General features: G+C 36.3%; 1 protein-coding gene across 2 annotated transcripts in view; it reads left to right on the plus strand.

Annotated features, from left to right (window-relative positions):
- Positions 1 to 17805, plus strand: part of PHF14 (PHD finger protein 14) — a 199347-nt gene that overhangs the window by 29380 nt on the left and 152162 nt on the right. For both annotated transcript variants that reach the window (XM_082662390.1, XM_082662391.1), the window contains exons 6-7: positions 4749 to 4860; positions 8106 to 8243. In XM_082662390.1, the coding sequence (XP_082518516.1) occupies positions 4749 to 4860; positions 8106 to 8243 (250 nt within the window). The remainder of the gene's footprint in view (positions 1 to 4748; positions 4861 to 8105; positions 8244 to 17805) is intronic.

Consider the following 17805-nt stretch of genomic DNA (forward strand, 5'->3'; position numbering starts at 1 on the left):
TATGCCTGCTTTATAATGAGTATGCTTCTGACTATTTTTCTATTTATGATTTTCTGAGTTACACACTTTCATTTGATTGCTTCTTTGTGTCTTTTTGGCATAGACTAAATGGACAGGAGGCTACAGATCAGGGCAGGGAGGAGAAAAGATCATTTATTGAGGATCTGCATTTGCCTTTATAACCCATAATCCCATTTAATCTTAGTAATGACCATAAGATAAGAGAGATGGTAAAGTTTCCTATTTTATAGGTAGTACCTGAGGCTCAGATCATTACATAGTTTTAATTTGAACAAGTCCATAGTTAAATCTGAACTCAGATCTGTTTGACTTCAAGCATATATCAGGAAACAGAACCCATACAGTGATTTTAAAAGGGGATGTTTAGTGTAAAGAATTACTAAGCTATGATAAACATAAGATATAAAAGAACTCTAAAGAATAATACCGTAGGGCTGAGGGAGAGTATCCAGGGAATGACAAACTTGGAATGAAGACACCTTCCCCAAGGCTGGGGTTCAGGCCTTGTTAGAGAAAGTGTAGTTCCAGCCTACTGGATGGCAGAGAAGTTGGCTGGTTTGCCTGGGTCACTACCTAGTCTACAGTTCTTGGCAAGTGGTTGGCTGGGCAGTGGTTCAAAGCCTGGAATGTATGGTGTCTGTGTTGAGAGGCCCACAGAAAAGTGATCTCCAGCCTGGGCCTGCAGGGTCACTGAGGGACGATGCATGTGGTGGGGCAGAGCACTGGCGGATGTCCTCTTCCCATCCTGCAGAGAAGCCCCTTCCTCCTACAGTGCCTTCTACCACTCCCTACTGAGACAGCTTAGTATGATGTGATGCTTACTGTAAAGGAGAATTGCTGAAGGGATTCTGTTCATTGTTGCAAAGCAGATATTGAAGGGTGGATTTGAGCTGAGAGGCAATAAATTGATAACTGGCACAAAGACCTATGTTCTTTTCACTATATTCACACTCATCTTTATTACCACATTTGAGCAGTTGTCATCATCATAGCATTGGCATCTTTCATGTTTTTTTTCTAAGGAGACTACCAACTAGGATGGGTGACTGATGTATAAGAGTAGTTTCTAACCTTTTATATTTTATGGATCACTACTTACCTTCCTCCCCCATGTAAGAGGGGGTGCTCAATTTTTTATTTTGCCACATATGTATATTTCAGTATTTTTACAAAACATTTAATATTTTAACAAGAATAACAAAATAACTTATACAAATTATCACCATTATTTTTCATATTTTAACATCTTGAAAAGGATAGGATACATTTTATCCCAAAATAAAGGACAGTCTTTTAAATTTAATAATTTTATTTTAGTAAAGTAAGAAATATTTTTCTTATTTTTCTCATTTTTACCTCAATTGGTGGACAGGGCCTTGAGAAGTATTGCCATACAAGATTGTTGGGATTGCATAGGGTCTACCATGGAATCTTACAGAACCCTGTGTTGATGTTTAGGAAAAATGACTAAAAATCTTACCTCTTGTGTGTCATAAGCTTATCCCCAAAATAAAATAAATATATAACAAATTATTTGATGTATTGACTTGAGTCTCTGGTCTGTATCGTGGACATGAGCATTATTTTGTTTGGAGTGACTTTGGCCTAGAATTAGGGAATTTAGTACAACATGAAAAGCGTGTACTTCCAGGTTGGACCACCTATATTTGAATTCTAGTCTTTTCTTACTAACTGTGAATTTAGATTTAACCATTTTATGCCTCAGTTTCCTAGCACTTTTGAGAGAATTAAATGAGATGATTTCTGTAAGCAGTGTACTTTCTGGAGTGTAGTAAGTGTTTTAATAAATATCTCCTTAGTTTTGCTACTGCTACTACTAGTGATTTTTATCACCAATATTATTCTACTTACTTAAGGTAATCTTAGAATACCAACTGCATAAATTCTTTCTTAGTAACTCTTTAGTCCTGAGATTTGAAATTTACGGTGATAAATTGTTGTGAATAAGTATGGCAGCTTTGGAAAACACAGAGCTTCGTTTTAGGGAAGAGCGTTTATTTTACCTTTTTTCTCGTCAGTAATTTGAAATTTCTATTGAAAAGCAACTATAAAGTAGCTCTCTTATCACACTAATATATAATATATACTAATACATAGTCCACAGAATAACTTGGAAAGTTCTTCTGAATGAAGAAAAGGGAGGCCTCTTTAACCATTTAGTTTTACTGGGAGATATTTGTATTGACTTCTGTGGATCTTACATGTATGTAGACACCTCCCTTCATGGTGCAGCCTGGCAAGTTTTTTTTATACTGTTTGAACATTTTATTTGTGTTGATGTTCACACTCACCTGTAGGCTAGTGTGGAAATTACAGGTCTTGATATAGTTTGAAGGATGTAATACTAGCTTTAATCAAGGCAAAAAAAGCCAAGAAATTTGACAAGCTATTTAGTATTGTAGCTAAAATGCAAAACAGATGAAAAGAAAGAACAATGCATGGAAAGAATGAAAAAGGTTTTGAAATTGACTTCTATTATGTAGTCTAATTAGACTTTTCCCCCCTCTGTTTCTGATGGGAGCCACAAATTCTACAATAGAAGATGATGTGATTTAATGTGAGAAGACCATCAGCACATTCTTACCATTGAATTTTTATTTTTTTCTTAGGGAGAGTGTTTTATCCTGTGTTAATGGTATTAAAAACCTGATTATAGGAAGTATTAGACATACTTTAATATAATAGGGTACCACACCCTATGCTGCAAACATTTCACATAAATCATTGTAACTTCCAGACTTCCTGCATGGTGTTCCATTCCTAGTAGACACTTAGTAATTAATTACTGAATGAATAAATGAAGGAATGAAAATAACATCCTGGAAGTGAATTTTTTAATATGTTATAAAGGAACTACAAATACAAGACATTGCAAAATCAAATTTGATTGATGAATATAGTTCCCATTCTGAAATGAGTTTTTTGAAAAGTAGCTTTCTACTTAGTTTGCTTTATTAAAATATGTAAATTTAAAAGAATCTATTAATAGCTTCTATGCTAGAATGACAATTCTGTCTCTTTGTTTTTTGGTGGATTTATGGGATGCTTGTTTTCTGATCCTTTCCCTAATCAACATCTGTCTTCATAGCTCCAAGCAGAATGGATGGTAAAGTAACAAGGAAAATTAGTCCTTTTTGATTTCTCAGTTTGTCTTAATTAAAAGGTTCTAAAGTATGTGCAGCTAAACAAATGAACAAAAAACTATATACAATGTATATTAAAAAGGACCAAAATTGTCTCAGCTGTTTGATATGTATTTTAATAAAGAGTCAAGTTGGCATCCTCACATGAGTGGTTGGGGGAAATGATACGCTTGTGTGCCAATCACACTGAAATGGCAGTTTAAATCTGTAGTACTGTGTGACTTGTACTAAAACATTTTAAGAAGGTCAGTAGGAAGCAAGCAGCCAGCTGTTGGGTTTATCAAAGATGAACTTGTACAGAGTACAGCAGCATTTAACACACCAGTGGAGCATGAGAAAACTGTGCAAATTAAATTGAGAAAGCAGCTGCTTGTTGAAGATGTGTATCTTTATATTGAACTCCACAGGATGCATTTGGGAGGTTGGATTGAAACATTTTATCAAGAAAATCACAAAACCTTGGAGTTTCTTCCCAATAAAAAAAGATAATTTTTAAAGATTTATAACTATTTTCCCCAGTACATCTATAAAGTGATTCTTAGTCTTATTTCTTTAAAACTCATAATGCATCACAAAACAGAACCATGTAGCAATGATAGCCTCTCAAGCTGTGCTAAAGCAAAATTTGTTGTTAATATTTTCACAAGGTTAAGAGATATTTGCCATCGCATTTTTACCCTGTGTCTTGCGGAAGTGATATAGATCTATTTACATTTCAGAATCTAGTGATCCTGTGTTTTGTTTGATTGTAAGCAAACAGGATGCCTAATATATTTTAAAAATGTTCAGAGCAGTTTTTAAAAAATGTAATTAGAATCAACTCCTATTTATTTTTTCTGTTTAGTATACTGAAACTGAACATTCTTTGTTTAGTGTTGTAGCATCATTCAGACTTCAAAAAATATATGTGGGGCACATACGTTTTAGTACATAGGTTGTATGGTGAACAGATAAGTTGAATGAAATATGACTTTCTTATGTTATTACAACTGCTCTGTACTATCTTCTAGCAATCAGTTTCAACCTGAAGAAATAAAGTTAAGATACACACCAAAAATTGTTTTAAAATATGTCCTTAAGGATTATCTAGTAGCTTTTAGAAAAAAGTAACAGGAAAGAGCAATTTTATGTGATTTATGTAGAGTAACTTCACAAGTCTTAAATTAGGATCCTTAATTCTCAGAGTGCTTAAAATAATGAATGTGAATACCTTTCCATGCATATGAAAATGATGTTTCATTTGAATAGTGGTTTTGTGCAAATATTTAAGAATAACAGATAAGTGCAAAGTGTGATGAATTTTAAGTGAAAGGCAATTATAGATGTTAACTCTCACCTTTGGCTAAGCTGCTGGAAAAGTAAGGCTTATTGCAGTCCCTTTTTCTGTAAATGATATCATTGTATAGGTGTTCCATATTCTTTAGTTGTGTGTCTGAGATTTTGAAATCTGATCATAAAATTCTTGGAGTAGTTATTGGAGATGACACATAATTTTACATTTATTTTCCTGTGGGCATTTTTTCCGAAGGTCTGATAGCAAAATCATATCTTTTCTCCTTATAGATGGGTTCATATTGTCTGTGCCCTGTATGTTCCTGGTGTAGCCTTTGGAGATATTGACAAATTGCGACCAGTAACGCTAACAGAAATGAACTATTCCAAATATGGTGCCAAGGTAAGACAAAGTGTTTTTGATTGTCTAAGAGAAAGTTTTTACTTGTTAGTTTACATGACTTTTTACTAATATCATGGTTGACTACAGAAATGCTTATTACTAATTGTGCTATTGGAGAGCAGTTAGCACTAAATCATTTAGTATTGATAGTAATTTTCCCAGAGAACCAATAATGTATAAATTCTTCTATATATTTGTATAACTTGGGTAAAATGGTAGTTAATGCCACTGCTGTTTTCCTCGTATTTAGCACACTGCTTAGTGCATAATGAATTCTCAGACTACATCCATATTTTTAATCAGTTGGATCAAATACAAGCTTAATTTCTGACTTTACTTTTGAAGTGGAATTTATTAAAATTATGAAAAGAGTACAAGAAGCACCCATTATTTTACTTCCACTGCAGAAGGCCAACAGAATTTTTTTTTTTTTTAACTAGCAAATGATCCTCATCCTCCATAGTTTATAAATAGGTTTTTAATTATGACTGAGTTTTAGGATTATAAGTGATAAGATTACTCACTTATGAATTTAAACTTAAGTATATAATTATTGCAGACATCTTCGGAATACTAGAACTAATTAGGCAATGATATATTCTCTTTCCATTACTATGTATTGGGCAGTTGGGAAGGAAAACTCTTAAAGAGCATTAGTAACATATTAAAGGTGGGGTGGGAAACGTACAGATTGTTGGAAAATTCTGATTTGAAATTTTTAAAATTTCACAGTTTCTGCTGTTATATCGAGAATATCCTCTTTGGGCTTTAAACACCATCCCCATCCGTCACCTTCTACCCTCGAATAATCTTGTGCTTTAGTTTGGGAGGTTGCAGCTTCCCTCTCCAGAATTAGATAAAGCTTCCAGGCCCTAGTATTGAACTTAACTTTCCTGGTGCTCAAATAATTGTACACTATCTTGTTACCTCTCTTAAATGCCTTTAAACTATAACAAAATAATTTGTCCACATTTTCTAGTTGAGTAGGAGTAATACAAATTACCTGGTCCACCAGTGTTGGAAATGGAAGTTACTACCTTTTGAGGGCAGTTTCATAATTCAAGAGCACAGAGCCTAGAAGCGAGTAGCTTCCATCTTTTTCAATAAGCACATGTTTTTACCATAAATATAAATCTAGAAGCAATTAAAGAACAGTAACCAGATATAACTTCATATAACTGAGACCAGCAGTGACCTCTGGATTGAAAAGGAGAGTCATTAAATGTATAATTATCAGCTGATTATTTTCATTATCACCTGCTTTTGTTTTGAAGTATTACTGGGACATGGAGTCAGAAAATTACGTACTCTCTAGCTCATCTGCAAAATCAAACCCAGTGGTGTGAATTATTTCTGGGATAGCTCTCTAGATCACATTGTCTATCCATTTCCTCCTCCTGATTACTTTCTCCCCTGTGTTCTCAGTTGCTTAGTTCCCTAGCATTTTATTTATTTACTTATTTTTAAATTTATTTATTTATTTTTGGCTGCGTTGGGTCTTCGTTGCTGTGCGTGGGCTTTCTCTAGTTGTGGCGAGCATGGGCTACTCTTCGTTGGGTGCACAGGCTTCTCATTGCGGTGGCTTCTCTTTGTTGTGGAGCACAAGCTGTAGGCACGTGGGCTTCAGTAGTTGTGGCTCCCGAGCTCTAGAGCGCAGGCTCAGTAGTTGTGGCACATGGGCTTAATTGATCCGTGGCATGTGGGATCTTCCCAGACCTGGGCTTGAACCTGTGTCCCCTGCATTGGCAGGCTGATTCTCAACCACTGTGCCACCAGGGAAGCCTGTTCCCTTGCATTTTAACTGATTCAAGCAATTGAGGAAGATTCTATTTTCTTTATTAGATTGTTATATTGTCTTATGAGACTTCATTGTTGGAAATTTTTTCTTTGTGTTCACTCTGAAATCCCTTGCCCAATTTCATCATACTACGTTAAATTACTCACTCAGGGGACTATCCTAAACAATTTGATTCTGTTCATAGTATTGACATCCTTTAAATAGTTTAATTTCTCCATTTCTCCCTCTCTGACCCCCTGTCCTTCTCTCTATCTCTTTTCTTTCTCTCTCTTTCTCAATTTTTTGGTTTCATGTTTAGATTACTATTTGCTGGAATTTTTACCATACATATACTACTGTTGGTGGAAAAAGACCCATAATTAGGCAGTAGAGTGTCAGGTGTTGGGAATGTTTTCACATCTGTACCCAGAGTCGTGTTCCTGTTATTTTTATTCATTGCTGATATATCAGTTTGGTGCTGTATACCAAGTAGGTACTCACTAACTGTTATAGTATTGATATGATGTTTTTAGTGTCTATTGAAACTTTTTAATTTTTTTTAAAATGTTTCTCTCATATTTAATTTACATAGAATACATTTATTAAGCAGTTCTTCCTTAGTTGTCTACTGGCAATCTTTCACAATTTAGCAGGTTTTTTTGTGAAGGTTCCTATTACCAGAGTAGTGTATATTTTGAGACTAGGTTTTTCTTTTTCTCTCTGTGTGGCTTAGTTAAAAGTATAAAAAAAATAAATCGGGGCGGTGGCATTTGGGGTAATTTCAACAGTTTATGCCTTTAGTTTTGCAGGTTTTCCCTTTGTATACAGAAAGAATGTAAATAATTGGCTATATTGTGTATTACTACCAATTTCACAAAATTGTTTACTTAAGATTACTTTTAATTCTCTTAAATATATTTTTTCAATGCATTATATCTTTGGTTGCAATGCCTAGATCTTTCAGTGAATTTTCTCTGGCTTCTTATTTATTTTCCTTAATTTTTCCGAGTAGTATTACATTGTTCAAATCAGTGTAGCTTAATGGTTAAGAGCATGGACTTAAAGTAAGATTATCCTGGTTTGAAAACTGTCTTTACCTCAGTTTTCTCATGTGTAAAATTTTCTCATATGTAAAATGGAAATATAGTACCTTTTCCACATATTATTGTGGAATAGAGTGTCAAATGATTATATATATTAATACTTATAAAGTGCTTAGAATAGTTCCTAGCACATGGTAAGCCCTCAAATGATATTATTATTATCCTCATTACTATATCAGTGGAATTTTGTTTTTTAGAACTATATAGAGAATTACTTTTTTCATATAAATACTTGCCTATAGTTATTGTTTGTATTGATATACTGTTGGTTCACTATTTGTATTTTGTAGATGCTTTGTATGAGAATGCAGTTTCTGTTCTGGAAATATTTTTGCTCTGAGACTTTTCCTGTTATTCCATTGTAGGAGTGTAGCTTCTGTGAAGACCCTCGTTTTGCTAGAACTGGAGTTTGCATTAGCTGTGATGCAGGGATGTGCAGAGCCTATTTCCATGTGACCTGCGCTCAGAAGGAAGGTCTGCTTTCAGAGGCAGCAGCAGAGGAGGTAGGTTGATTTAAATCCATAGTTGGTGAATATGTTCATGAGACTTCTCGTGACTTCATTATATCCTACAAACAGGTATGCATCATAAAATAAATTTACGAGTTTATTCTTAAAATCTTTGTCTAGATCACAGATCTAAAACTTTAAGAGTAAACAGTATATGTGAGTTTCTTCAGTCTTAAACCTAGCCAGACATTTAGAAAACATGTTAAAAATTTTATAGTGAAATCTGACAGATAAAATGAAACGTAATTCAAGGTGTTTTAAAGCATTATAATGTCAGCATATTTTATATGAGAATCTGAAATTATATTTGAGTAATAACCTTGCTCTGTTACTCTTTAAATAAAATCATTACCCTGTCTTCAGTCTTCAGTATTTGCATTTCTATTTCTTTACAATTATTTTTAATTCTAAAATTTTCCTACCAGAAATTTACATTAAGCAGTCAGTTGTTTTCATAGTATGTATTCGGGACTCTTTAAGGTCAAAACTGTCTTCATAACAGTATTAAAATAGTATATACTTTTTTTTGCTCCTAATATTCTCACATGTAATAGTGGAGATTTCTAGAGATTATATAGCTATCTTCTTTAATGTCCACTATCGAGATATTAAAGAGGTTTGTAAAAATGTAAAACAGTGCCACTCTTCTCACTAAATTTTTTTTGTGTGTAAATTATAGTATTTTTCATAAAAATGTTATTTTTGTTAACATGTAATGGCTTTATTGTTATTTTAAAAATTACTCAATTTTAACTTCTAATATGCTATCTATAAATATAACTCACATAAGCTCTTTGGGGTCTTCAGAACATTTTAATACTGTAAGGAGTCCTGAGAGCAAGTTTTATTGATTCTTTAAGCACTTTATATAGGCAGGTAATTGAGTATTCTGTAGTTCTTACTTTATATTTGGGATATATTGTTATGTATATATGTTATGTTCCATCTTTTATTGGGTAAATTTTCAGTGTCATGTAAAAATATGTTTTTTATGTTGGACTTTCATCTTATTCCATTTATTTCATAGACAGGAAACAAGTAAAAAAGATAATCTGATGAACAAAATTTGTTAAGCAAATTTTGAAGGATATATTTTATCAATATAGGGATCCTATTGAAATTATATTTTGGGTACATAAATCTGTTTTTGTGTCAGTCTCTGATTCTGATGAGTTGTACTTTAATTGAAGAAGGGTACTAAATGAACACTGAGCATTTTCACAGCTGTTTGGTAGACATAGAGGTACAATTATAAAATAGGGTTGTGTGGATTAGTGATGGCTGTAACTCAAGATGGTGAGCAAAAGTGCAGAGAGACAATACAAGTAAGACACAAGATCAGGTAAATCTCAGTGAACAGCTGGAGAAGCCTGGATTTCTTACTTCTTAATGGCTGTTTTATATAGGCAGTAAAAGAAAGGTTGAAAAAGAGAATAAGTACCTCAGTTTCATCCAATGACATCATACACCTTAGCATATTTTCATGTTTTTTTATAGCCTTCTGACATAGTACTTTATCTTACTGGTGAGAATGCATTTGAAGTTTCTATTCTTTTTGATCCACTTTGTGAAAATTCTAGATTATTTAGAATATTTAACCATGTTATGTTACAACATATTATTATTAAAACTGAACTGTAGGGCTTCCCTGGTGGCGCAGTGGTTGAGTCTGCCTGCCGATGCAGGGGACACGGGTTCGTGCCCCAGTCCAGGAGGATCCCACATGCCGTGGAGCAGCTGGGCCTGGGAGCCATGGCCGCTGAGCCTGTGCGTCCAGAGCCTGTGCTCCGCAACGGGGAGAGGCCACAACAGTGAGAGGCCCGTGTAGCGCAAAAAAAAAAAAAAAAACCCAAAAAACAAAAAAAGACTGAACTATAGCACAGACTCAGTTATGACTGAAACTTATATTATTATGGTTCACATCATATAGTTGACTTAAGGTTACTTATATTTCATTTAAACCATATGGTAGTATGGTAGTATGATAAAGTATGATTTTGGTACTGTGAACATTGTTATAATTTGTTACCATGTAGAAAATTCTCTTTGAAACATGTAAGATAATTTATCGATTTTTTTCCCACAGCCTTTGATAATGCATTGAAATCATTCATGGATTAAATTTCAAAGGTTCAAATTAGATCTTTAGCTGTTGAACTGATGCCTTAATATTGCTAGAAGAACCAGGATGGGTAGGAATGGCTCGTGGTGGATCAAAAACTTTTTAAATGAATTCATCAAGAAGTTATGTTACTTAAAGTTAGACATTTTATATCAGATCTTCAGTGATACCTTTATGTGGCTGTGTTAGGCATTATTTTAAAAATTATTCTGGATGAACTCTATGAGAGTTACTCAGATCACTTTCTCTCTCACTCCACGTCTAATCCATTAGCATATCCTGTCTTCAAAGTATATCTAGTATATGTCCAAATTCTTCTTACCACATTCATTGCTGCTATCCTAGTCTGTCATCTTTTGTCACCTGGATTAATACAACAACCTCCTAACTCTTTCTACCCTTGCCTTGCTAGAGCAGAGGGTGGTAATTTTTTACTACAAAGAGCCAGATGTAAATATGTTAGGCTTTGTGGGCCTATGGCTTGTGTATAACTATTTAACTTTGCCATTGATTATGAAAACAGCCATAGACAATACATAAACAAATGAACATGGCTGTGTTCAAATAAAACTGTATTTCCAAAAACAGGCAGCACCAGATTTTGCTTTCAGGTCATAGTTTGCCAATCCTTTTCCAGAGAATAGAGGACATTTTCAGTAGCAGCTAGTATTATCCCATTAAAATCTAAGTCAGATCTGGTCACTCCTTTGCTCAAAACCCTTTAGTGGCCTTCTGTCTGATTCAGACTAGAGGCCAGTTTCTCTGCTGATTTATAAGATTCTGTGTGATCTTCACATTACCTCTCTGACTTCATCATTTCCCCTTATTCAGCCTCATTGGTCTACTTGCTGCTCCTTTAATGAATGGCCAGGTGAGCTCCTACTCTGGGCCTCTGTACTTGTTTCTCTGCATGGGCTGCTCTTCCCTCACATGTCTCATTCCCTCACTTTTTTTGGGTCCTCATTCCATGTCTACTACTCGCTGGTCTAAAGTTAAAACCCTCTGCCTCCCATTACACTTTCTATTCCCCTTTCCTGCTTTATTCTTCCCTTTTAAAAATACCTAACGAGTATCTAATATAGCTCTAGTAGTTTTCTGGTAGTGTCTTTTGGATTTTCTATGTATAACATCATGTCATCTGCAAACAGTGACAGTTTTACTTCTTCTTTTCCAATTTGGATTCCGTTTATTTCTTTTTCTTCTGTGATTGCTGTGGCTAGGACTTCCAAAACCATGTTGAATAAAAGTGCTGAGAGTGGACATCTTATCTTGTTCCTGATCTCAGAGGAAATGCTTTCAGCTTTTCACCATTGAGTATGATGTTAGCTGTGGATTTGTCATATATGGCCTTTATTATGTTGAGGTACGTTCCTTCTATGCCCACTTTCTGAGGAGTTTTTATCATAAATAGACGTTGAATTTTGTCAAAAGCCTTTTCTGCATCTATTTAGATGATCATATGGGTTTTTAAAAATAAATTTATTTTATTTGTTATTTATTTTTGGCTGTGTTGGGTCTTTGTTGCTGTGCCTGGGCTTTCTCTAGTTGACAGCGAGCGGGGTCTGCTCTTCCTTGGTTGCGGTGCACAGCCTTCTCATTGCGGTGGCTTCTCTTGTTGCGGAGCACAGGCTCTAAGTGCATGGGCTTCAGTAGTTGTAGCACGCAGGCTCAGCAGTTGTGGCTTGCGGGCTCTAGAGCACAGGCTCAGTAGTTGTGGCGCACGGACTTAGTTGCTTCGTGTCATGTGGGATCTTCCCAAACTGGGGCTTGAACCTGTGTCCCCTGCGTTGGCAGGCGGATTCTTAACCACTGCGCCACCAAGGAAGTCACGATCATATGGTTTTTATTTTTCAATTTGTTAATGTGGTGTGTCACATTGATTGATTTGCAGATATTGAAAAATCCTTGCATCTTTGGAATGAGTCCCACTTGATCATGGTGTGTGATAATATATATGATTCTTATTTATCTTGTTTATTGTCTGTCACTTTCATTAGGATATAGATTCATGAGGACAAGGATGTTTTGTTCTTTTTTATTTTTCACTGTATCCTCAGTGCTTAAAATACAAGTTGAGGGACAAGCTCTCTTTTGTCATTCAGCTTTTATTTGGTCAGCTGTTTAGCATTTAAGGTCTTTTTTTTTTTTAAGATTTTATTTAAAAAAGAATTCTAGGGTAAAATTAGTTTTCAAACCATCATTTTAAGTATAGTGCCTTGCATATTTGATTTCCCATTTTTCCTTGTTTTGATTTCCTATTTATCTACGGGCATGGACTGAGAATATTTCCTTGGCACATTTTCTTGTGGTATTGGAATAACTTTATTCATAAACGTGTCTCTTTATCTCTTTGGTTTGCTTAAGTTGATGTTCACTGCTACCCCAGCTCAGTTACCTGTTAAAGCGTGTGTTAGCAAATAGATCACTTTCACTTTGGTACTTCTCTAAGAATCTTATTTAACGTTTATTTGAAGTTTGACTGTAAGAAATATGATTTATTTGGAATATATACAGAATATCCACTCCTCTAAACATTCTATGTAAGACATATTATTAGATGCTTACATACCTGGACAAAATTATTTTGATTCATACTATTATTCCTGTTGCTGATGTTTGCTTTTTACATTTTTGTTGTTGTTGAAAGCCTTACTGATTTTTTTCTTTTGTATTAACTGGGAATGTTGATGGGCCTATTTCTCAGCACAGTATTCTTTCTCTCAGTTCTCGATAGTATGTATAGCAGTGTGTTTGCTTACTAATTGGTTTGTGATATTGTGAATTATGTAACTGTATTAATAACTTCTTTAATTTTCTGGAAGTTTCAGAGTCACATTTGGAGTCTACTACCAATGTGCATGTGGCCTTTAAGATAAATGCTGTGGTGGTTCATCTTCTTGATGTTGTATCTTACCTAGGCTTTTGGCAGCAAGTAATAGAATACTTAACTGCAGTAGCATAAGTAGTTATTAACTATCTCATACGATAGGAGGCATAAACATAAGTAGTTCTGGGGCTGTTTGAGCAGCTAAATGATGAAGTCTTATTTTATCCTTCTCTCCCACCGGCATCAACATATTTTTCTTTTTAGTTCCTAACCTTGTTGTCTCATGGTCTCAATATTGCTGAAATAGCTCTTAGCACTGTGTTCTTTCATTATAGAATTCAAAGCCAAAGAGAAGGGAAAGGGTTCTGTTATTATTAGGAATGAAAAATTTTCTCATACATTCACACCACTAGATTTTCCCATCATGTCATGTATTGAAACAGTCATTATGGCCATTGTTAGCAATGAGATAAGTTGGGAAGGTGAAACCTGACATTTTTAGTTTCTGTCAAAGAAAATGGATTTTACAAAAAAGGAATATGTTGGAAGGGGATGACTGGGGTGGGGGGGTCAGCAACTAACAGTTTGCTACCACTAGCCTAAGAAGTTGGCAGTTTATTTCCATTCACTGTAGCTCATACCTAGACCAAATGAAGAAGTCTTTATATCAGCTATTAAAAGAAGGAAAAGAAGAATCAGGTGTTGTGAATTAAAACAAAAAACAAGTAAAAAGGTCACCTTTCCCGTTTTTCCCTTCTTTGTTTCAGAGTAGAATTCTAATATTCTGGGCCTTCTTTTTTCTGGGTCTGATCTGTTTCCTGGTCTTTGCCTTTTAATAGTGTCATACCCTCTCCTTCCAAGCTCCCTCATCACAGTGGAATTGGCTTCTCAGTAGTCCTTCCTTTCCAAGCCTTTTTTTTTTCTCATGGGGCTTTTTACCCCAGTCAGAGGGGGGGTCAAGTTAATACTGGCTCAGTTACTTTGTGTTTTTTAAGGGAATTCAGTTTAATAAATCAGAACATTGTTTAGTCAAGATTATTGTTATTTTTGATTTATGGTACATTTTATGTCAAAAGAGATCACCTGTCTAAACTCCAAACATTAGTATGGCTTTAGCATCTGTTAGTCAAGGAAAGAAAACAACATTCTACATTGAAAAAATAATTCCATAGACTGAATAGTACTGGCTTTATCTTTTATCATCACAGCCCCAAGTTAGTTCTATAATCTTACACAGAGCTTTGAGGGATACTCTTTTTGTTTGTCAGGGAGCATAAAAATAGCTTTAAGTTACAGTATCAACCTAGGTGGGGATAGATAGTAAACACAATAAAATGTTCAACAGTCTTTCAAGATGGCAGTAAAAGATGTCACAGGTGCCTAGTGTGGACAGGAAGTGGTGTAAGTACAGAAAGAAGGTTCCCTGGAAGAATCAGAAACTTCAGCTGGACCTTCCTGATCTATCTGTCTCTTACCTTTGAACTATCTAAGGATTACAAATTAATGTTTTTACTGTCATTCATTCAGTATATTTATTCAACAGATATATTGACCTACTGTGTATTAGGCATTGCTATGGACCAGGGGTCCCCAACCCCCAGACCGTAGACCAGTACTCGTCTGTGGCCTGTTAGGACCCGGGCCGCACAGCAGGAGGTGAGCAGTGAGCAAGTGAAGCTTCATCTGCTGCTCCCCATCGCTTGTATTACCGCCTGAGCCATCACACCCCTCACCCCACTCCACCCCACCCCACACCCGGTCTGTGGAAAAATTGTCTTCCATGAAACCGGACCCTGGTGCCAAAAGGTTGGGGACTGCTGCTATAGACCCTGTAGAGGTAACAGTGAACAAAACAAACTGTGCTCTTAAGGTAGCTTACATTTTAGTGGCAGGTGGGCTCTACTCTGACAGAGAGTGAAAAAGTTAGCAAAAAAAATATTGTGATAAGTATTGTGGAGAAATATAAAGCAGGATAAAGTATTTAGGGAGTAAGGGAGGTAGGGCAATGCTGCTTTATATGGGGAGATCAGAGAAGGACTCTCTAATAAGGTGACATTTTATGGAAATATGTAAGGAAAATTGTAGGGAGCATATGTTTATTTGAGAGGAGAGCATTACAGGCAGGGGGAACAGAAATACAGAGGCTCTGAGGTAGGAACATGCTTGGTTTGAGGACCAAGAAGAAGACTGGTATGGCTGGTACAGAGTTAGGGGCTAGGGTTTGGTAAGAGGAGAGGAGGAGGTCATAGAGGTAGCAGGGAGCTACTTCATGTAGGGCCTGGAAAGATATAGGAATGACTTTGGATTTGCACTCTGAGTGGGGTGGAAGGCCATAAGAGTTGCATAGAGTACATATGAACCAACTGATGTTTAAAAGGACTGCCCTGATAACTGTATTGAGTACAGGCAGTAGGGAGGCAAGGGTGAAAGCAGGGAGACCAGTTAGAACTTTTATTGTAACAGGTTTTAGGATGGAGGTAATGAGAAATGAGAAATTTTATAGGTATTTGCTGAAGGATTGTGGAATGTAACAGAAAGAGAGGGTAAAAAGGGTGACTTCTTTCTGGCCTGAGCTTCTAGCAGAATGGAGTTGTGGTTTACTGAGGTGGAGAAGATTGAAGGAAGAGCAGATCTGTTGCAGGAGAAAAGGCAACTGAGGACAGTTTTGGACATGTTGAGTTCAAAATGCCTATTAGACATGTAAGTGGAGAGATCAGGTAGGTTGTTGGCTATCAGAGTCTGAAGTTTAGGGAAGCAGTCAAGGCTACAGATATAAATTTGGGAGCTGTCAGGGTATAGATAGTATTTATGGTGAGATGACTAGATGAAATTATCTAGGTTATAAGAGTAGAAGGAGATGGGAAGAGGTCTGATGACAGTCATAGGGCTACCTCAGCATTCAACAGCATTCAAATTTGGGAAAATAAGGAATCTACCAAGGAGACTGAGGAGGAGTGATCAGTGAGGTAAAGAAAAGAACTAAGAGAGGTATTTCAAAGAAGTGTTTCAAAGCGGGAGTGAGCAAATTGTGTCAAAGGAGTAAGATTAAGATTGAGAAATGACCATTGGAATTGGCAAAATGAGGGTCATTTTTCACTTGACAGGAGCTATTGGAGTGGTTGGGAGTAGTCAATGAAAACTTAGGAATGGAATAGAATTGAAGATAGCTAATATGGACAGGTCTTTAGATTTTTCCTTTTAAGAGGAGCTTAGAAGTGGAACAACATGTGGGAGCCCAAGGAAGGTCTTTTAAGTATTTTTAAAGGATATTACAGTATGTTTAGCATGCCAGTGGAGAGAAAAAAATGTGTAAGAGAGATAGAATTGCTGTAGGGAAGACGGGGTGGGATATTATCGCAACTGAAGGTTAACCTTAGAGAGGAACATTGGGCAGCTTATCCATAGTAACAGGAGATTAGTCAGAGGATATGTGTAGACATGCAGATAGGTTGAGGTATATGGTGATTGGAGGTTGTGGAAGTTTTTGTTTTGTTGCTTTTCTCCTCTCTTTGAAACCCTCTCCAGTGAAATAAATAAGGTCATCGTCTGCAAGTTAGGAATAGGGGGGAGATATTGAAGGTTTGACAGAGAGATAAAGCTATTCAATAATTATCTACAAAAATGGAATACAAATTAATTTGAGAATGTGTTCAGCTGCTCAGGGACAGGTACAAAATAGGGGAAGAGTTGGTGCCTTAGGTTTTGTCAAGTGAAGCTAGTTGAGGAAGAGAGGAACAAGCGAACCGATGCGCCATGCAAAGGAGTAATTAATTGATGGACCATGAAATAATCAGGTAAAGAGGGCAATCATGTGCATGGGCTCTCGGACAGTCAGAAGACAGAAAGTCCGTACATTGGAGACCTGAAAGGTGTTAAAAACTTGTTTGAGTCTTAGAGAGAGTGATCAGGAAAGATAAAAGATGATGCTCAGAGGGCTTCCCTGGTGGCGCGGTGGTTGAGAGTCCACTTGCTGATGCAGGGGACGCGGGTTCGTGCCCCGGTCTGGGAGGATCCCACATGACGCGGAGCGACTGGGCCTGTGAGCCATGGCCGCTGAGCCTGCGCGTCCAGAGCCTGTGCTCTGCAACGGGAGAGGCCACAACAGTGAGAGGCCCACGTACAGCAAAAAAAAAAAAAGACAACCTTGAGTTGAGGGGCATTCCACTTTGTCACATTGCTCATAGTCCCCACCATTTACCCTGCATCCCCCCTCCCCCCCACCCCCATCATTACTTTTGTCTTATAATCTTTCAGCCTCTTTTAGGCCCCTTTGCACATTTACGTTTACTGGTACTTTTTCTCAAGGCATTCATGTTTAAAACTCTTTGCCTTAGACCTACTGAATCACAATCTCCAGAGTTGGGCTTTTGTCATTTCTGTTTGGAAACATCCATAAGTAAATCTGATGACAGATAGTGGTTGAAAAAGATCTTAACTTGCTAGCAGTGGATCTTGGGTCAGCAACTTAACCTCTCTTGTTTTCAGTTTTCTATCCATAAAATTGATATTAAAATAATAGAACCCACCTCATGTGGTAGTGTTAAAGGATAAATGAGATAGTATGAAAAAAGGCACCTGTGCCTGGTACATGGTAGATATTCAGAAAA

The sequence above is a fragment of the Grampus griseus genome (genome assembly GCF_964374135.1).
Source record: "Grampus griseus genome assembly, chromosome: 9".
Lineage (NCBI taxonomy): Eukaryota > Metazoa > Chordata > Mammalia > Artiodactyla > Delphinidae > Grampus > Grampus griseus.